At 43.7% G+C, this 22480-nt stretch overlaps 1 protein-coding gene across 2 annotated transcripts in view; it reads right to left on the bottom strand.

Annotated features, from left to right (window-relative positions):
* slc9a7 (solute carrier family 9 member 7) overlaps nucleotides 1-22480 on the bottom strand; it is a 117735-nt gene that overhangs the window by 76061 nt on the left and 19194 nt on the right. For both annotated transcript variants that reach the window (XM_067985768.1, XM_067985769.1), the window contains exons 2-3: nucleotides 5788-5990; nucleotides 1782-1859 (exon numbers count right to left, since the gene is read on the bottom strand). In XM_067985768.1, coding sequence (XP_067841869.1) covers nucleotides 1782-1859; nucleotides 5788-5990 — 281 coding nt within the window. The remainder of the gene's footprint in view (nucleotides 1-1781; nucleotides 1860-5787; nucleotides 5991-22480) is intronic.

The raw sequence follows: 22480 nt of genomic DNA, 5'->3' as shown, positions 1-22480 counted from the left end.
TGCTTTAGGCCTCTGTCGTGCCTGAACCAACATGCAGTTGGATGTGTTTCCGACGCTGTTGTTCTCCTTCGAACAGAGACGGTTAACAGGAGATTTGATAAAGGTGTTCAAAATCATGAACAGTTTTGACAGAGTAAATAATGGAGAAATTGTTTCCAGTGGCAGAACCAGAGGCGACATGAGGAAACATTTTTTTTTTTGACGCAGCTGGATCTGGAATGCACTGCCTGAAAGGGTGGTGGAAGCAGATTTAATAATAACTTTCAAAAGGGAATTGGATAAATACTTGAAGGAAAAAAATTTACAGGGCTATGGGGAAAGAGCAGGGGAATGGGACTAACTGGATAGCTCTTTCAAGGAGCCGGCACAGGCACGATGGGCCGAATGGCCTCCTACTGTGCTGCATCATACTATGAAACTATTCTAGTGCGGGAGTTTGGCACCCTAAATTGGACCTCTTTGCACCCATTTTCCACCTGGAAAACAGGCGCAGCGTGATCCAATTGCTAGGCCATGATTTCTTCTCTCTTGGCAAGTACATTTTGCTTCTTCACACAAAATCAGTGAGGCATAAAGTCAGTGTTCTGGTTTAATGTTGCTCATTCCCTTCGTCATTTAAAAAAATACAGGACTATGCTATAATGTTTCAAATCCCAGAAAGGTGCACACCAACTGTTAATACCAGCACTGCAGCTGATACTAACAATCTGCAGTTCAGGCTGAGAAGACCTGATATTAACACTGCAACTAATACCAACAAACAACAATGCAGTCTGGGGAGATCTGGTTGTAGCCTTGAGCGGTTTGTAACATACTGTGTCGTGGGGAAATTAGCTGCGGATTTATATCTGTGATTTTTGAACAGTGAGTTCCTGATCTCGGCCAGGCTATGGGGATAATAGGAAGTGCCAAGCGGGAAGAGCCACTTCCCAGTCATCTGTACAATATGAAGTTATGGTAACAGCCGTGGCTCAGCGATAGCACTCTCGCCCGAGTCAAAATAGTGCTATGGGATATTTTACCTCCACCCGAGAGGCAGACGAAGCCTCGGTTTAACGTCTCATCCGAAAGATGGCACCTCCGACAGTGCAACACTCCATCAGTACTGCACTGAAATGCCAGCCTAGATTTTGAGCTGATGTCTCTGGAGTTGGACTTGAACCCACAACCTTCTGACTCAGAGGCGAGAGTACTACCGCTGAGCCACAGCTGACAGTTTACTTCTTATCCTTCACCAACTATTCCCCCTCGATGATGTAACCATCGACCGCCATATATTTCTTTTCTATCCCTCCCCCCAAAGATGACGACTCATGCTGGGGTACACAGTATTCAGTACCTTATGTGACCCTGAACAGCGTGCGTTAAAGAGCTATTTAACCACAGGGGCCCATTGGCCCTCACCCAACCGTGCTCTCGCCCAGTGCCCATGAGTCGGAGTGACGGGATAACAACCAGGAGCAGGAAGCCTAGCAGATTGTTCCCTTCCCTAACAGGGGAGCACTGGGGCCAGTTGCAAAACTCCTACTGCAGATGAAAACAGCTGTCTCGGAACAGGCCAGGGGTGGAACCTGGGAACTTCCTGCATTTTCTAGCTCAGCACATCACTCAGCCCATATACTCTCAGTCACAGTGCTTCAAAGCAAATGAGATTTTAACAGCTCAACAGGAACGAGTCAAACAATGGTCACGATTGATGCCGTTTTTCTCCCCCCCGAAGTGACAACCTGATAGAAAGACATGAGTTTTGTGCCAGAATGTTTCTCCGATATCACCATTACCTTTTTGAGGCTGTATCCTGCATAAAATATGATTGGAGGTAGCAAAATGTTGAAGAAAACATCTGGGTCAAAGGTTACCTGCAAAGAAGATAACAAAAGCTGTTTGGAAGATAACTGTCGGACAGACGCAGACCAGACCAACACTCATATCACCGTCTTTCCATTGGGTCACTGCAGTCGCCACTGTGGGAACAGCAATCCATGTCAGTGCCACAGCGAGCTGAAGAGCGAAAGCTAATCAGACTCTCTCACACAAGCAAGGATCATTGTACAATACCCATACTCATAATACACTTCAGATGCCATTTGCAGCTTGCCTCCATTTTGTTGGTGGCCCTCAGCAGATTGGCTGCTACAAGTGTCTTTGGGCCTTCTTTCCGTGGCCTGTGCATGGTGACTTTTGGCTGAAATGGGATTCAGTGCTTCCCTCCCTCCTCCCTCCTCCCTCCTCCCTCCTCCCTCCTCCCTCCTCCCTCCTCCCTCCTCCCTCCTCCCATTTGCTCTCCAGCAAAAGACAACAAAGGAATGGAACTGGGAGGCATGCCTATCCCAACTTGCATATTGCAAGTGAAATACCACATAAAGACACTGGTTCTACATAGTTTCCCCCTTTCCCCACCTCGGGGGGGGGGGGTGTTCAGCTCCCACTTAGCCACAAGGGGCCCACAGTGTGAGGAATCCCAACCATAAATCAAGTCAGCATTCCGGAGAGTGGCCCTCAAGAAAGACTTTGGCTGGGATTAAAACAGAAACTGCTGCAAACACTCAGCAGGTCAGGCAGCATTTGCGGAGAGAGAAACAGAGTTAACGTTTCAGGTCGATGTACTTTCATCAGAACTTTAGCTGGGGTTGTGTCCCAGTCCAAAAAAACATAAGATTCTTAAAGGACAATTCAAAGGCTGGCAGGAATTTGCAATAATACAGCACCTTTCACGTCCTCAGGACTTCCCAATGCGCTTCACGGCCAAAAAATTACTTTTGTAATGTAGGGAAATGTGGCAGCCAATTTGCACACAAGGTCCCACAAACAGCAATGAGACAAATGACCATGTAATCTGTTTTGGTGATGTTGGTTGAGGGATAAGCCAGGACATCAGGAGATCTCCTCTTTGAAATAATGCCATGGGATCTTTTACGTCCACCTGAGAGGGCAGACAGGGCCTCGGTTTAACGTCACATCCAGTATACTTTTATCCCGCAATACCCAGAAGCAAGTTTTCAAGCCAAATCTAAATTATTCAGCCATATTTACAAATATATGGATAAAGTTGAGATGTTGTTGAAATAAATAGGTAGATTTATTGATTATTTGAAGCTCATTTGCGACAAGCTAGTTGTATTGAAATGTTTAACAATGGTATTTATTCAATTAAGTAAATGTGGCAAAATGAAATTCTCCACCCAGTTGGGGCAGGAGGGTTGAGGATTAACTGTGATAATATACTGGTGTCAAACTGATAATACAACGGCTCTCCTGAAGACTCAGCTGGTTAAGCCAGTGATTACCTGAACAAGACATGCCAGGAAAGTCTGTGCTGAGTCTGACCTCAGCCGAAAGGCAACCGTTTAGAGCCTTCCCGCCATTGTATACAGAGGGGCTGCAATCAGGGAAAAACCCCCTCGGGCAGAATGTAAAATTCTAACTGATGTAATGTAACTGTAATGAATCTGTAATGAACCTGTAAAGAATCTGTAAGGTACCTGTTATCAAAAATGTGTATTGAGTGTATTGCAATGAGGCACCCTAGAGTGTCATGAACTGTAATTATGTCCAATGTGTTCATTGAGCTGTACTTGATGTAACCTGCAAATTGTATAATCTGTATTATGTATGTTTGGAATGTGATATGACAACTGTATTGTATGAACTGCTGCAAATTTTATGAATAAAGTATATTTTTTGAAAAAAAAAAGCCAGTAGGGTTGCATCAGTATCCCTGGGTTAGAGAGGGGTGGGGGTTATAAATTTGCCCACTCCTGATCACACTCTGCTGGAATCTGAGCCTGTGCGGATTTCGGATGAGGCCGGGATTTCAGCTCAGCGATGATGCCTCCTGTAGTTGGATAGTCTGATGCCACTCAACACCTAAGCTCCCACGTGATAAATACCCACTCAGGCAAAGTACCTACTGGGTGAACAGAATTCATGGAACCGTACACCAGCAAGTAAAAAAGAGGGGAGAAAATAGACAGAAAAAGGAGACAGAAAAGTGCAACAATTGTTACCACTTGGCAATCAATATAATTGTTCTGATAAATAGCCGGAAATTAAGAAAACACAAGTTAATTTTACAAAAATAGCCATCACAGAACTGACGCGACAGAGCGAGAGGAAGCAGGTTTTCACTTCTCTGTACGGTGGATTCCTGATTTCAGTTGGACTGTTGGGGAAGATCCACTGGTGTACAAATCAACCAAGCAGTTCCTCGGGGGCTTTCTTACGTAACGGCACTTAAACTCTGTGGTACCGAACGGAAAGTACATGTGGTAAAATAAAATCCCCTTTCCGCCCCCAAATCTCCATCTAATTTTACTTGAACAGAACCCGCCCGTCCACCTTCCCCGTTGATACAACTGTACAACACAAAGGTTGAAGTTTCTTCCACCTCTCCCAAAGGTGCCGATAGTCCCGCAAATGGTGGCAGCCCCCCAGTACCTCCCTCAAGTGACCGTTCTTCATGTGTCAACCTGGACAAACGAGTAGGAGCATGCTATTCAACCACTGGAACATCACAGCTGAGCCTGATCCTGTCCTCGTCCTTCCCCCATGTGCTCGTGCGCACACACCCTGCCCCCCCACCCCCCACCACTGGGAATAAAAACCCTAGCTGATTCTTCCCCCTCTGTATTTCCAGGACTTTGAAACCAATTGATGCATCGCACAGGGTTGGGACGGGTTTGGAAAAGAACTTTGGTAGCAAGATTACAACCCCAGGTAGTATCCTGAATTAAGATGAACTGATTTCAGTGTTTCTCACATTGTACTTTGCGGGGGGAGTGGTCATTTTACTCATTTTTCTTCAAAAGAAAACATACAAATATTAACACTTTAAGGCTCTTCACCTAATGCCTCAGCTGGAAACCATATGAAAAGATACTGAGTTTTACAAAAGTCATACTTCCTGTTTGGATACTTAGTAAATGGAACGGGCAGGGAAAACAAACAAAAGGAAATTGGAAACAGTGCAGAATTGCAGTCTCAGTCTTGAGCAGGACTTCAAACAGTTTCAGGAAATAGTTGAGAGAGAGGGGTAGGGGGTTAGTGGTGGGAGAGGGGAAGAGAAAAGGGCAGTTGAGGAGAGTGATTTGTTGTGCATTTGTTGCATCAGCTCCAAAAAGTCCAAAATTGCTAGAAGGAGGGGAATGCAATATGAGCTGAAATGTTCACTTATCAAATTGCAAGAATTGAGATTAACTGGTCAGTTATTTCATTGCTGTTTGTGGGACCTTGCTTGGAGCAAAGTGGCTGAGCCGTTTGCCTACGTCGTAGTGATTACACTTAAAGCAAGTCACTTTATATGAAGCGACTGTTACTGACAAATGTGTTAAGACATTATATATAATTACAAGCTGGTTCTTTCTTTAAAATGTCATTCTGGCCAACTTAACCAATCACATCACTGTGGAATGCACCTTTAAAAGTAGAAACCCAACTTAATGCTACAAATTTTCAGACAAAAAAAAGGATGAGAAAAAAACGGAAATCTTAAATAAAAGCAGTAAATCTGGAAACACAGTGAAGGCCGGTCAGCACCTGACAAGCGAAGGTCAGACAGGACCACAGTGTTATGGTTTCATTACTTTGAGATTCAGGGATTTTTACTGCCGTTTTGGGAATCAAATTCCTCAATTTTGCCATGAAAGTTGCTTTCATGAACAATCAGAGGTCTTGAAGGCAACATTTTGGGGACTTTTCATTAGAAGAAGGTGATTGCATTACATTTTAAATAAATCAATCAAACCAGAGACTTCAGTACTCATGCGCCAGAAGATAAAGGCCTCTTACCTTTCTCAACATGTCATCTTGTTCCACATTGTTTATTTCCCCAGAATTGATTTCCCCCTTCAAGGAATATTCATAAAACTTTCCACTGACGTTTACTAGTAGTGTGGTCACTGCCCTGTTCTGTAGTGCACAGCCAATGGGAACCTTGCCATGGCTGTTGGTGGAGGGGATGCCATATCTGAGGATCACCCCCACCAGGAGTCCTGAAAATAAAACACATTGGTCGTTAGGGAACACACTCATTCCACGGTACACTAGCTACACATTTTTCAATTCATGTTAGCTCCAGGTTTGCTGGAGCATTCATTAAGGTATGGGAAATCTGCAACAGACGCAAGCAAGAGCAACCTACGTGCAGTAACAGAAGGGCCTGTGGCGCACGGTGGCTGCAGTGTGTACGATCCACAGGATGCACTGCAGCAACTCGCGAAATGCAGCACCTGCCAAACCCGTGACCTCCACCACCTAAAAGGACAAGGGCAGCAGGTGCATGGGAACAACACCACCTCCAAGTTCCGCTCCAAGTCACGCACCATCCTGAATTGGACATGCATCAGCTGTGCCTTCGTCGTCGCTGGGTCAAAACCCTGGAACTCCATACCGAACCGCACCGTGGGAGTATCTTCACCATATGGACTGCAGCGGTTCAAGAAGGCAGCTCACCACCACCTTCTCAAGGCTGGCCTGACTCGTGATGCCCATATCCTGAGAATTAAAGAACAATCACCAGGGCACATGTCACGCATGACTCAAGATCAGCACCCTCTCACAAGGTGATAAAACGGCTTTCAGCCGGGATCAGAAAAGCAGCAATGAGAAGACAGCTGCAGGGAGTTGACAGATGGAAGAGCAGGTTGATGAGATCTTGTGACATCTATGGCCAGTCTAGTTATGACGACTGATGGAAATCTGTCGCCCACTCATTGATACACCAGCACGATAGCTGCTTAATATCTATATATTCCACGCTGAACCAGCAGGTACAGTTGCAAAGCTCAGATCAGAGCTGCATCCTCATACTCAGTGACAGCCCCAGTAAACTCATTACGGTAATAATTTGCAGGCACATTAAACGAAAGAGCAGCTGACCCACTCAACAGAATAAAGAAAAATTCACATTGTTATCATTTAAAAGAACATAGATAGCCATGCATTTTTCATGCTCGATGTCAAAAACAATTCCAATACAGGATAAATTTTTTTAAAATTCCCTACAGTAGTCCTTCCTATCAAAACTAGAAAGTCTGACAGTTAAGTGCCAGTTGTGGTTCAGTTAGTAGCACTCTCACCTCTGAGTCAGAAGCTTGTGGGTTCAAGTCCCACTCCAGAGACTTGATCACATAATCTAGGCTGACACTTCAGGGCAATACTGAGGGAGGTGCCGTCTTTCAGATGAGATGTTTTATGCCCTCTCAGGTGGACATAAAAGATCCCATGGCATTATTTAGAAGGGGAGTTCTCCCCGGTGTCCTGGCCAATATTTATACCTCAACCGACACCTAAAACAGATTTTCTGATCATTTATTTCATTGCTGCTTGTGCGAGCTTGCTGTGCGCAAATTGGCTGTCGCATTTCCAAATTACAAGTTAGTTGTTTCTTTCTTTCTTTCTGACGACACCCAGCTCTACATCACCACCTCCCTCAACCCCTCCACCGTCTCTGATTTGTCAGACTGCTTGTCCGACATCCAGAACTAGATGAGCAAAAATTTCCTCCAACAAAATATTTGGAAGACCGAAGCCATTGTCTTCGGTCCCCGTCACAAACTCCGTTCCCTAGCCACCAACTCCGTCCCTCTCCCTGGCCACTGTCGGAGGCTGAAACAGACCGTTTGCAACCTTGGCATCCTATACGACCCCGAGATGAGCTTCCGACCACATAGCCAACAAGACCACCTATTTCCACCTCCGTAACATCGTCCATCTCCGCCCCTGCCTCAGCTCATCTGCTGCTGAAACCCTCATCCATGCCTTTGATACCTCTAGACTTAACTACTCCAATGCTCTTCTGGCTGGCTTCCCAACTTCCACACTCCATAAACTTGACCTCATTCAAAACTCTGCTGCCTGAATCCCAACTCGCACCAGGTCTCATTCACCCATCATCCTTGTGCTCGCTGACCTACATTGGTTTCTGGTCCTTGTTTTCAAATCCCTTCATGGCCTCGCCCCTCCCTATCTCTGTGACCTCTTCCAGCACTACAACCCTCCGAGATTTCTGCACTCCTCCAATTCTTGCTTCTTACGCATCCCTGATTTTAATCGCTGCATCATTGGCGGCCGAACCTTCACTTGCCTAGGCCCTAAGCTCAGGAATTCCCTCCCTACCTTTCTCTCTCCTCCTTTAAGATACTCCTTAAAACCTACCTCTTTGACCAAGCTTTTGGTCACCTGTCCTAATATCTCCTTATGTGGCTCAGTGTCAAATTTTGCTTGAAAATCACTCCTGTGATGTACCTTGCGACGTTTTACTACATTAAAGGCACTATATAAATGCAAGTTGTTATTGTTGAGACAGACTACGATGCAGTGCACACCGGTATTGCCACAAATCTGCAATTCCCTATTGGTGAGTTCTCAATATAAGCTAGTCTTATCGAGAAGAGACACTGAGCAGAAAGGTTTGAAGGAAGTGGAATTGGAAACTGAAACAGCGAGTGGGCTCGGTCACCACATGCTTCTCTCTACTTCCTTGCAGCCAGTTCAGGAAAGCAAATCAGCAGACGCTTTGGATTGGGTCATCTATCCAGCCCTGCCCTTAATAAGGGAATAAGGAAGTCATTAGGGGGGGAAAAAAAATGTAAAATTTAAAAATTAAGCCGTTTAGTTGCAGCCGACTGTGAGGTCCTCGAATGAGACCATTTACCAAGCTTCTGATTCACTTCCTTCATGATTTCATGTAACCACAGTTTTGTGCTCACTTCCTTATACACAAATACTCCCTTCACCCCTGCCCCACAAAACACCAAAACTTATGGACAAATCACGTAAACACAAAGGAACGTGGAGCCTCCTCCTCCTCCTCCTCCTCCATTTATATAGCTTTCTCCACATAACAAAATGCCCCCAATATACAAGTAGCGCAGACGAGGCCTCATCGACAGTGACATTCATTCCCCCACTACTGGGGCAACTTTATTTGGAATAAAAGTTTCACACATCATCAGTACAAAACTTGTGTTTCTTTACCGACACTGATGTAAAACTGCAATTCATTTAAAATCAGAATGTACAGGGCTGATGGTATTCTATTGTGGTCCATCTGGCCACTCCTGGTGAAGGGAGGGGGTGGAAAGCAGGCAGGGGTAGCTGTACCTCCCTAGATGATATAGCTCAGGAGAAGGGGAAACCAATTGCAGGTTCAAGCCCATGTGCTACTAACTCAGCACAGACTGGGAATCGAACTGGAGATTTTTCAGATCTGTATGGCTCAGATACTCATGGGACAAACCAGCTGATCCTGGAGAATCATGATAACCTCCTGGGTCACACACATTTCAGCGTATGGCCCATCAAATTACTTTGATGTTCTGCACTCGGCAGGTTTGAACACCAACACTCTCTCTCACAAACTCTATCCAAATGTTGATTGCAGTTGAGAGAAGTGAGTTATTGCTTGAAAGCTAATCATGGCCAACATATGTTTGAATTATGCAATTGGATTGAGCATGAATAACAACCTCAGGCTATATACTGTGCCCACTGACAACTTGGAGGGAATGAATCTTAATAGGTTGAAAACAAACACCAAGGCAATTTGAGGAAAAAAACCAAGCAATTCAAAAAGCCACATGGTGGCTGGAACCACCGACTGACTGGCTCCAGGGAGACCATCCTATGCTGTGTGAGAAGACCTGTGGTTCTCACACTGGGCTCAGTCACCAGCAAACACCCGGCAGGCACTGTGAAGTGTCTGATGATTCAGTCATGCTTGATACAAGGGACAACCACATATATTGTGAAGCATGTAATCCATTTACCCTCCAAGTCATCTGGGGATTTAACAGTCGCATCATTTTGCAAAACTTTTGCACCGACTGAAATTGAGCAGTTTGGTAGGGGGGAAAAAAATGGAACAGGGAGGCCTATTGGCTGATTCACACCTCTCAAACTGGCACTTGGCATTTCTTTCCCCATCCCACCCTCCCCCCACCAAAAGCAGGAATGTCAGCCATCTGATACTTGACTACCCTGTTACGTGCAAATGATGGTGAGGGAGGGAGGTTTGTTCATAGCTTGGGAAACCAGACAACTTTCCTACTTTTCCCACCACAGTATGGCCAACTCCAAGTAAGGCCAGTACAGGGGTCAGACTGCAGCAGTGACTGGAAGACTGCTGATGGACCTGGTGGGGCTGACAATTGTCATTCACTGTCATTCTGTCTCTCGCGCTCTACTGTCTCTCCAACAGAAAAGTTTTGACCTCAGCTCATTCAGAGCCCTTAATTACCATTTCACCCCAAAATCTACAGGACTGAAGAATGAGGAGAGGCAATATAAACTAAATGGCAAAATTTTAAAGGGGGCGCAGGAACAGAGACCTGGGGGTGCACACACACAAATCTTTGAAGGTGGCAGGACAAGTTGAGAAGGCTGTTATAAAAACATATGGGATCCTAGGCTTTATTAATTGAGACAGAGTACAAAAGCTAGGAAGTTATATTAGGTAGAGTCAACACGGTTTTATGAAAGGGAAATCGTGCTTGACAAATCTATTAGAATGTTTTGAGGGTGTAACTAGCAGGGTAGATAAGGGGGAACCAGTGGATGTAGAATATTTGGAGTTTCAAAAGGCATTCGATAAGGCGCCACACAAGATTACAGCTCATAGGATTGGGGGTAATATATTAGCATGGATTGAGGATTGGTTAACAGACAGAAAACAGAGTAGGAATAAACGGGTCATTTTCGGGTTGGCAGGTTGTAACTAATGGGGTGCCACAAGGGTCAGTGCTTGGGCCTCAGCTGTTTACAATATACATCAATGACTTAGATAGGGGACGAAGTGTAATGTATCCAAGTTTGCAGACAATACAAAGCTAGGTGGGAAAGTAAGCAGTGAGGAGGCTGCAAAAGGATATAGACAGGTTAAGTGGGTGGGCGAGAAGGTGGCAGATGGAGTATAATGAGGGGAAATGTGAAAGAAGAATAGGAAGAATAGAAAAGCAGAATTTTTTTTTAAAAAGGTGAGAGACTACAAAATGTTGGTAGTCAGAGGGATTTGGATGTCCTTGTACATGCATCACAGAAAGTTAACATGCAGGTACAGAAAGAAATTAGGAAGGCAAATGGTACGTTAGCCTTTATTGCAAGGGGGCTGGAGTTTAAGAGTAAGGAGGTCTTGCTGCAATTATATAGGGTTCTGGTGAGACCACACCTGGAGTTTCGTATACAGTTTCGATCTCCTTACCCACGGAAAGATGTACTTGCCTTAGAAGGGGTGCAATGAAGTTTCACTGGATTGATTCCTGGGACGAGAGGGCTGTCCTATGAGGAGAGATTGAGAAGAATGGGCCCATACCCATTTGGAGAGGCAGGGACTGATTAGGAACAGTCAGCATGGTTTTGTGAGAGGAAAATCATGTCTCACGAATTTGATTGAGTTTTTTGAAGGGGTAACCAAGAAGATAGATGAGGGCTGTGCAGTAGACGTGGTCTACATGGACTTCAGCAAAGCATTTGACAAGGTATCGCATGGTAGGTTGTTACATAAGGTTAAATCTCACAGGATCCAAGGTGAGGTAGCCAATTGGATACAAAATTGGATTGACGACAGAAGACAGAGGGTGGTTGTAAAGGGTTGTGTTTCAAACTGGAGGCCTGTGACCAGCGGTGTGCCTCAGGGATCGGTGCTGGGTCCGCTGTTATTTGTTATTTATATTAATGATTTGGATGAGAATTTAGGAGGCATGGTTAGTAAGTTTGCAGATGACACCAAGATTGGTGGCATTGTGGACAGTGAAGAAGGTTATCTCGGATTGCAACGGGATCTTGATAAATTGGGCCAGTGGGCCGATGAATGGCAGATGGAGTTTAATTTAGATAAATGTGAGGTGATGCATTTTGGTAGATCGAATCGGGCCAGGACCTACTCCATTAATGGTAGGGCATTGGGGAGAGTTATAGAACAAAGAGATCTAGGAGTACAGGTTCATAGCTCCTTGAAAGTGGAGTCACAGGTGGATAGGGTGGTGAAGAAGGCATTCGGCATGCTTGGTTTCATTGGTCAGAACATTGAATACAGGAGTTGGGATGTCTTGTTGAAGTTGTACAAGACATTAGTAAGGCCACACTTGGAATACTGTGTACAGTTCTGGTCACCCTATTATAGAAAGGATATTATTAAACTAGAAAGAGTGCAAAAAAGATTTACTAGGATGCTACCGGGACTTGATGGTTTGACTTATAGGGAGAGGTTGGATAGACTGAGACTTTTTTCCTTGGAGAGTAGGAGGTTTAGGGGTGATCTTATAGAAGTCTATAAAATAATGAGGGGCATAGATAAGGTAGATAGTCAAAATCTTTTCCCAAAGGTAGGGGAGTCTATAACGAGGGGGCATAGATTTAAGGTGAGAGGGGAGAGATACAAAAGGGTCCAGAGGGGCAATTTTTTCACTCAAAGGGTGGTGAGTGTCTGGAACGAGCTGCCAGAGGCAGTAGTAGAGGCGGGTACAATTTTCTCTTTTAAAAAGCATTTGGACAGTTACATGGGTAAGATGGGTATAGAGGGATATGGGCCAAGTGCAGGCAATTGGGACTAGCTTAGTGGTATAAACTGGGCGACATGGACATGTTGGGGTGAAGGGCCTGTTTCCTTGTTGTAAACTTCTATGATTCTATACCCTCTGGAGTTTAGAAGAATGAGAGGTGATCTCATTGAAACGTATAAAATTCTGAGAGGGCTTGACAGAGTATATGCTGAGAGGCTGTTTCCCTTGTCTTGAGAGTCTAGAACTAGGGGTCATAGTCAAGATAAGGGGGCGGCCATTTAGGACCGAGATGAGGAGAAATTTCTTCACTCAGAGGGTTGTGAATCTTTGGAATTCTCTACCCTAGAGAGCTGAGGATGCTCAGACGTTGAGTATATTCAAGACTGAGATCGATAGATATTTGGACAATAAGAGAATCAAGGGATTATAGGGATAGGATGGGAAAGCGGAGTTGAGGTAGTCGATCAGCCATGTTCTTATTGAGTGGTGGAGCAGGCTTGAGGGGCCTTATTGCCTACTCCTGCTCCTAGTTCTTATGCTGAACCTTTATAAAACACTGGTTAGGCCTCAGCTGGAATATTGTGTTCAATTCTGAGCACCACACTTTAGGAAAGATGTCAAGGCCTTACTGAGAGTGTAGAAGAGATTTATTGGAATGGTGCCAGGGATGAGGAACTTCAGTTATGTGGAGAGACTGGAGAAGCTGGGGTTGTTCTCCTTAGCGCAGAGAAGGTTAAGGGGAGATTTGATAGAGGTGTTCAAAATGATGAATGGTTTTGACAGAGTAACTAAGGAGAAACTGTTTCCAGTGGCAGAAGGACAGAAACCAGAGGACACAGATTTAAGGTGATCAGCAAAAAAGCCAGAGGCAACATGAGGAAACATTTTTTTTTAAACACGGTGAGTTGTAATGATCTGGAATGCACTGCCAGAAAGGGTGGTGGAAGCAGATTCAAAAGTAACTTTCAAAAGGGAATTAGATAAATGCTTGAAAGGAAAAAATTTACAGGGTTATGGGGAAAGAGCAGGAGAATGTGACTAATTCTATAGCTCTTTCCAAGAGCCGGCACAGGCACAATGGGCCGAATGACCTCCTCCTGTGCTGTACCTATTATGATTCTTCTGCCCCCTTTAATGGTGACTTGTCCCCCCCACCCCTCCAGCACTCAGGCGGGAATCCGGCCGAACGTTTGGAGGTCACAGTGGGGTCAGGGCAGTGGGCCGACGTCCTGTCCCAACCCAGCTCCAGAGGGAAATCAAGCCCATAATCTTCAATAAAGCTCTCCAAACTGGGACTCCATGCAATCTTGGGTTCCACAAGGTGATGCTAGGTAGAACCCAAGATCATCTTATTTCTTTGCGATGATCATCAAATTTTTGAGTTTTTTTGTATCGCTTGCCTTCCTAGTTGCTGTATACAAATCAAACACACTTTCTTCAATGAAAGTGAATAAGATGAAACGGAAATAAGGGACTTATGACAGATGTCAGGTTGATAATACATGTGAGAACCAAGCAGAATATAGAAAGTTCAGAGGGGAAGTGAAAAAGGAAATAAGAGGGGCAAGCAGAGATTATAAGAATAGACTGGCAGCCAATATAAAAGGGAATCTAAAAGTCTTCTACAGGCATGTAGACAGTAAACAGGTAGTAAGAGGAGGGGTGGGGCCGATTAGGGACCATAAAGGAGATCTACTTATGGAGGCAGAGGGGATGGCTGAGGTACTAAATAAATACTTTGCATCTGTCTTTACCAAGGAAGAAGATGCTGCCAGAGTCTCAGTAAAGGAAGGTATAGTCGAGATATTGGATGGGCTAAAAATTAATTAAGAGGTAGTAGAAAGGCTATCTGTACTTAAAGTAGTTAAGTCAGCCGGACTAGATGGGATGCATCCTAGGTTCCTGAGAGAAGTACTGGTGGAAATTGCGGAGGTAGTGGTCATAATCTTCCAAACATCCGTCGATACAGGGCGGTACCCGAGGACTGGACAATTGCAAATGTTACACCCTTGTTCAAAAAAGGGTGCAAGGATAAAACCAGCAACGACAGGCCAATCAGTTTAACCTCGGTGGTGGGGAAACGATAATCCGGGACAGAATTAACAGTCACTTGGACAAGTGTGGATTGATTAGGGAAAGTCAGCATGGATTTGATAAAGGCAAATATGTTTAACTAACTTGATTGAGTTTTTTGATAAGGTAACAGAGAGGGTAGATGAGGGCAATGCAGTTGATGTGGTGTATATGGACTTTCAAAAAGTGCTTGATAAGGTGCCACATAATCGGCTTATCATCAGGATTGCGGCCCATGGAATAAAGGGGCAGTAGCAACATTGGTACAGAATTGGCTAAGTGACAGGAAACAGAGAGTAGTGGTGAATGGTTGTTTTTCGGACTGGAGGGAGGTGTACAGTGGTGTTCCCCAAGGGTCAGTGCTGGGACCACTGCTTTTCTTAATATATATTAATGACTTGGACTTGGTTGTACAGGGCACAATTTCAAAATTTGCAGATGACACAAAACTTGGAAGGGTAGTTAACAGTGAGGAGGATAGTGATAGACTTTTAAGAGGATATAGACAGGTTGGTGGCATGGGCAGACACGTGGCAGATGAAATTTAACACAGAAAAATGCAAAGTGATACATATCAGAAGGAAAAACAAGGAGAGGCAATATAAATTAGAGGGCACAACTCTAAAAGGGGTACAGGAACAAAGAGATCTGGGGGTATATGTGCACAAATCGTTGAAGGTGGCAGGGCAGGTTGAGAAAGCAGTTAAAAAAGCATACGGGATCTCGGTCTTTATAAATAGAGGCAGAGAGTACAAAAAAGCAAGGAAGTCACGATGAAGCTTTATAAAACACTGGTTCGGTCACAACTGGAGAATTGCTTCCAGTTCTGGGCACTGCACTTCAGGAAAAATGCGAAGGCCTTAGAGAGGGTGCAGAAGAGTTTTACTAGAATGGTTCCAGGGATGTGGGACTTCAGTTACGTGGATAGACTGGAGAAGCTGGGGTTGTTCTCCTTGGAACAGAGATAGTTGCGAGGAGATTTGATAGAGGTATTCAAAATCATGAAGGGTCTAGATAGAGAAAAACTGTTTCCATTGGCGGAAGGGTCAAGAAGCAAAGGACATAGATTTAAGGTGATTGGCAAAAGAACCAAAGGTGACATGAGGAAAAACTTTTTTTTAAAAAAAACACAGCGAGTGGTTAGGATCCGGAATGCACTGCCCGAGGGGGTGGTGGAGGCAGATTCATTCAAGGCCATCAAAAGGGAACTGGATAAGTGCTTGAAAGTAAAAAATTTGCAGGGCTACGGGGAAAGGGCGGGGGAGTGGGACTAGCTGGATTGCTCTTGCATAGAGCCGGCACGGACTCGATGGGCCGAATGGCTGTGCTGTAACCTATGATTCTATGAAAGCACGGTTTTCCCTTGGGTCGCTTGCATTGTACTTCTGAAATTTAGGACATGGGTTCCCAGGTTTATGCATCAGTATTTAGAGTGCCACACATAGAAAAGGAAGAATACCACTGCCTTACAATGATGTCGTCCTCGAGTATTCACAAAACAAATTTCAAACTCGTCTCTGAATTTCTGAATTACATTTGAAAAATTAAAGAAGGGTTTGAAGATTCATCTATGGCATCAAATGAAAGAGGCAGCAAGGCTGCTGGAGTCCCAGGCTAATCGATGATATGATGTTGTGCCATAAATAGTTCAGGCCTACGCAGACTTTCAGGAAAAGGGGTTGACTTTGGATTGCAGTTAGGAGGAATAATCCTGGTTGAACCTGGGACCCTAGAGGTCTGTATGTACCCATCGAGTTAGCCTGTGGTAAGGTGCTTCCTTTCTCTCAGTACCAAAATCCCGAATAGATGAAAAATAGGACTCAACTAATCCTTCCTCCACCCTATCCAAAGAGTGGAGTCTTGAAAATGGACAAATAGCAGCCGCCCCCAAGCAGGAGGTTTTGAGTATGACATTGTGTTTCATTTCTCCATCCACATCTTTCCCCGACTCTCCTGAACGTGTCTACTCTCGCTAAAGCACAGTTCCACACATATTGAATACACTCAGCTACTTCACCCAAGTGGCATTTCATGATTAGTGACCGTAGACTGTGAGAGTGTCAGTGGGTTAGTCAAGCATGGAAGGCTTCAATGCCAAATCCCATCTGTCCTCACCTGTTTTACTTTTATACACACACTCACTCACTCCAGCAGCGGTCATTGGAACAGCACCCCGACTGATTTTACCCTACCCGAACAATGAATTCAATTATGGTGCCTGTACTACCACCCCAGCTGAGGTGAGCTAGCTCAGTACAGACCTTGGGCATTGCTGGTCTGTATGGCTCACTGTGGGCAGTGCCTTGGCATATTGCTTATTTATTTTTTTTAAATAGATATAGGGAGGGGAAGGGGAGAAGTAGAAATCTGTATGGTTAAGACAAGCAGACCCTTTATATAACAGCATCTTAAACCCAAGTGATTCACAAATAGATTTGCACTTTCAATTTTTTTCCCTCAGCCTTTACAATTACTGGCACTAGCAAACCCAAGCACTGTCTACACTATCAACACACTCAGCTCCCATGAGGCTAATTCCAACCAATTTGAAATGAAATGGAACATTTTACAGCGTATTCACTTAACACAATACTTTTCCAAGTGTTCCAAGGCAATGTTTGATTGCGTTGTGGAGAAAAGTCAATTTGAAACCTCATTCTATTCTCTTTCAATAGAGGTATAAACTAATGGCTACTAGGAAGGGAATTATAAAGACCAAATTCAATCCAAGTGTGCCCAGGAGAACATTTGCTGTGAAAGACCAGCAAGACAGAGATTGAATTATGCCCTTTAGTATTTCTAAGTCACCTGCCGTATCTATCAACATTTAGCCTGCATTATTTTCTTAATGGTGAGTGACTAGGAACTGTGTGGGACTAAAGGGATGTAGGTGTCCATGTACACAAAGCACTAAAAGCTTGTGCACAAGCTATTGGAATGTTGGCCTTTATCTTAAGGGGGGGGGTTGGATTTCAAAAGTGAGGAAGTGATGCTTCAGTTGTACGGAACCGTGGTTAGACCCCATCTGGAGCACTGTGTTCATTTTTGGGCACCGCACCTCAGGGAAGATATATTGGCCTTGGAGGTGTTACAGTGCAGATTCACCAGAATGATAGAGGTTTCAAGGGTTAAATTATGGGAACAGGTTGCATAAACTTGGTCTGTATTCCCTTGAGTTTAGAAGGTTAAGGGTTGATCCAAGCGAGATCCTTAAAATTATAAAGGATTCAATAGAGTAAGATACAGAGAAACTATTTCCTCTTGTGGGGTAATTCAGAACGAGGTGGTATAATTTTAAAATTAGAGCTAGGCCAGTTAGGAGTCAAATCAGGAAGCATCTTTAGTGGAAATCTGGAACTCTCTCCCCTGAAGACTATGGATGCTGTCAATTAAAATTTTTGAGATTGATATCAAGAGATTTTTGTCAGATAGAGGTACCAAGGAATAAGGAGAAAAGGTAGGTAAGTGGAGTTCAGGTATAAATCAGCCATGGCGAAACAGGCTCGAGGGCTAAACAGCCTCATCTTGTTTCTATAATTCTATTATAAAAATAGTAATTTAAAAAAAAATTGTTGTTGGGATGTGAGCACTTTTTGTCCATCCCTAGTTACCCTAAGCGATAGGAGTCACGTAGGCCAGAGAGTGTAAGGGTGGCAGGTTTCGCTCCCTGAAGGAGATAGGTGAACCAGTTGGGTTTTTAGGTCAATCGAGCAGCTTTAATGGCTATTTTTCTGGTGCCAGCCCACAAAAGTTACCAGATTTATTAAATTCAGTTTCATAACTTGCTATGGTAGGATTTGAACTCACGATCTCCAGATTGGTAGGCCAGTACAATAACCACTGTACTAACATATCCTTTGTGAGCATTTCCTATTGCTCAACACACTCCCATGTCACACTGCAAATCATGAAAACTTATGGGTCACGCGCAGCTGAAACTTGACATTCATAAACCAACCGCAAACCAGAACTATACCATCTGGAGTACATGCCAACCATTAACCTTCACATTTGCAGTCAACAGCCTGCAGGTCTGTCAGCGTTTGTTGATGGAAATCAGATTTTTTTTTCAAAAAAAACGACACGAGACCCTTTTTGGTCCAATCACTGGAGACTGACCTACAATTTTTTTGCATGCACAGCACTCTGCGCGAAAATCAAAAAATGTATGCCAATCTAGATATTGGGGGAATAGATCGGTCTCTCACTGACGCAGCCTTGCTATTTGATGGCAGACAGGAAATAGGATGAAAAATCATCTCTCTTTTGAATTCGTAAGCCCACTTTCCCTGTAATACAAGTGATAGATATATTAAGACTACCTGCAGCTTAAGTTACAACATGCTCATATCCCACTGGACTCTCAGCATAACTGCTTGTTTTTATCTCACAGGCAAGGTTCCATTTTTTTTTTAACAACAGAAAAAAGGGTTTTCTTCGACAGCACCTCCCAAACCTGCGACCTCCACCACCTACAACGATAAGGGAAGTAGGTGCATGGGAAGACCATCACTTTCAAGTTTCCCACCAAGTCACACATCATCCTGCCTTGGAGATATACCACCGTTCCTTCATTGTCACTGGGTCAAAATTGTGAAACTCCCTACCTAACAGCACTGTGGCAGTACCTTCGCCACGTGGACTGCAGCGGTTCAAGGCGGCGGCTCACCACCACCTTCTCAAGGGCAACTCGGGATGGGCAATAAATGCTGATCTTGTTGGCCACGCCCATACCTTGAAAATGAATTTAAAAAATAAAAAGAATTGCGATATGAAACACTGGTGAAAATCTGGGAATTCTATGCAGGCAGAATTCAACTTATTCAGATATTGAAGTATTGGCTCTGCTCAGAGGCCAATATTCAGAGCTGCTTTCAATTTGTTGGTGGCTTATTTGAATTGACCGTTTTATTGGGAGTGTGTCGGCGTGTTGGAGCTAGCTGTCAGCTTTTGAGAATTTGTGAGAGGTTGATATTTATGTATTGATCATCAAGTAGCAAGTGGGAATGAAAAATAATCATGAAATTTTGTGAAGCACCTTGGGATGTTTTACTACGTTAAAGGCGCTATATAAATGCAAGTTGTTGTTGATTTCAGTAACATAAAATACTGTGCATTTAATAAGAAGAGATAACCCTGTTTTTACAGGTTACATCTGTAGCAAGTTGGTATAATAATACATAAACCCATCATCGTGAACCAAATTATCTGGTAAATTACACGCTTCCCCTTTGGAGTATCGATACTTTCTGCTTACAGCAAGGGGACTTTCCAACCATTTAAAAGGGACATTGCCTTCATGAAAAGATGTTCAGTTAACTTTTTTAAGTGCATAACATCCATAAGTATTTCTGTCATGATTACACGACATGGTAATGCTTTTTGTAATTATTTACATCACTGCACTTGTCATAAGCAAACAAAATAACAGTCTTGCTAAGCAAGGGAGCAGAGAGCGAAAAGAGACAGTGAGAGAAGAGAAGAGAAAAGAAGAGAAAGAGAGGAACATAGGAACAGGAGCAGGCCATTCAGCCCCTCGTGCCTGCTCCGCCATTTGATAAGATCATGGCTGATCTGTGATCTAACTCCATATTCCTGCCTTTGGCCCATATCCCTTAATACCTTTGGAGGAAAGTAAAAGAAAAAAAATTATTCTGCAGCTTGTCAGTGAAATGCATGACAAATGGCAGTAACCATGACATCAGACTTGAAGATGTGCATGATAACTCTCCCATGACTCACACTAAATTAAGGTGTTTTTGGTGATAACAGAATATAGGAAAATACAGCAAATAGTTTCTGTCCCCTCCCCCACTATTCAGGTTTTGTAGCATATTTAGTGATAGGGAAGTGGCCATTGTTAACCTAGGTTTTTTAATTCCTATACTGGGCAGGAGAGTAACAAAGAAAGAAGGACCGTGCAAATCACAAGATCAGCGGTGAAATAAAGCAAGCTCTCAAAAGAGACACTGCATTAATTAGCAATGCCATTCAAAGCACACAGGACAGCTGATACAGGAAATGTAACCGGTCGCATTGGTACAGAAAAAGGTTTTCTTCTGAGGTCAGGAGGACTGGGCGCATTGCAGAGTACAGGAAACGGCAGATAGGCTCGCACAGTGGGCGTGTTACTGGACGAGTAATCCAGAGGCTTTGCTTGATAATCCAGTGAATGTGAATTCAAAACCCACCATGGCAGTTTGAGAATTTGAATTCAGTTTCTTTTTTAAATCTAGAAGTTTAAAAAAAAACTGATAAGTAAAAAGTGACCATTAAGCTCTCAAAGGCAGGTTGTTCACTAATGTCCTTTAGGGAAGGAAACCCATACAGCCTATCATAGTATGTCACAGCCTGCCGGCTCTTTGAAAGAACTATCCAATTAGCGTCATTTCCCTGCTCTTTCCCCATAGCCCTGTAAATTTTCTCCCTTCAAGTATTTATCCAATTCTCTTTTGAAAGTTACTATTGAACCTGCTTCCACCACCCTTTCAGGCAGTGCATTCCAGATCATAACAACTCGCATAAAAAAAAAACGTTTCCTCATGTCGCCTCTGGTTCTTTTGCCAATTAATTTGAATCTGTGTCTTCTGGTTACCAACACTTCTGCCACTTGAAACAGTTTCTCCTTATTTACTCTATCAAAACCCTTCATGTTTTTGAACACCTCTATCAAATCACCCCTTAACCTTCCCTGCTCTCAGGAGAACAACTCCAGCTTCTCCAGTCTCTCCACATAACTGAAGTCCCTCATCCCTGGTTCCATTCTAGTAAATCTCTTCTGCACCCTCTCAAAGGCCATGACATCCTTCCTATATGTGACTCCAATCCCATACCAATGTGGTTGACTCTTGCCCTCTGGTTTGTTAGGCCGCATCATTCAGTTGCATCACCACCTTCTCAAGGCAACTAGGGATTAGCAATAAATTCTGGCCTTACCGAAAATTAATGAATTAAGAAAAAAAAGAGTGCTTGATACAAACACTGGCTGCCTGAAATGAAGAAGAAAGTGTTTCATTCCTCAACTCGGTTAGCACAAAATTCAGGACAACAGCCGAGCATCAATTTCACATCGACATGTGACAGGGAAGCCACACAATAATATTTCTGAGGCACAGTGACACAGTGTGTGTCATGCTTCAGTGTGGTCATCACGTAGCAAACACAGAAGGATGAATTGCCCAGTCATTTGTGTAAAGACAGTGCTTCACTTCGGACCCAGAGGAGGTGCACCAAGGCAACAACAAACAACCATCAATCTAATTTTCACCCAGACGCAAGATGTTTATTATTTCCCTCCCATTTCCTGATATGGAAATACAGGAGATATATTGAGGGAGGAGGGGGAAAACTGGTGAGAGGGGTTCAATTCGGAAGCTTTGAATCCAGAGTTAAAGCTGCGATTGGTGATCATGACGTTTCAGAAAATCGTTAGCTTCGCCTCTTCCAGGAAATCTAGCTTATTTTATTCAAGAATTCATTGCAGTGCTCTCCACCACACTGAATCCTTGAATAAAACAAGCTAAATTTGATCTCTAAAATTACAGAATCTTAACATTAGCACCACATGAGAAATGTATTTTAATGTACATTAGTGTTATATATTGCAGTATATTGCTCCAGTGACACCCTGAGCTCTTTCAATCTAAAACTGGGAAAAATGAATAGGTAATGTATGATCATATGTACTGTACCAGAGAACAGAGGATGGCCAGGCTGATTTAGGGAGACCTCCTGCCCAACCGAAATTCTGTTGCAGTCCACATACAGGCACGTTATCCAGTCATACCTTCAAACTGCTTAACAAAAAGGCTCGAGAGTAATTTTAACCTAAACCGCCCAACAGTTTAGGTTAAAATTACTCTCGAGTCTTTTATACCCCGCCCAATTTTACTTACCATTGACTCCGCACC

Source organism: Heptranchias perlo, chromosome 6 (assembly GCF_035084215.1).
Source record: "Heptranchias perlo isolate sHepPer1 chromosome 6, sHepPer1.hap1, whole genome shotgun sequence".
Taxonomy (NCBI): Eukaryota; Metazoa; Chordata; class Chondrichthyes; order Hexanchiformes; family Hexanchidae; genus Heptranchias; species Heptranchias perlo.
The sequence above is the reverse complement of the archived record's forward strand: the minus strand, read 5'-3'. Positions and strand labels throughout refer to the sequence as shown.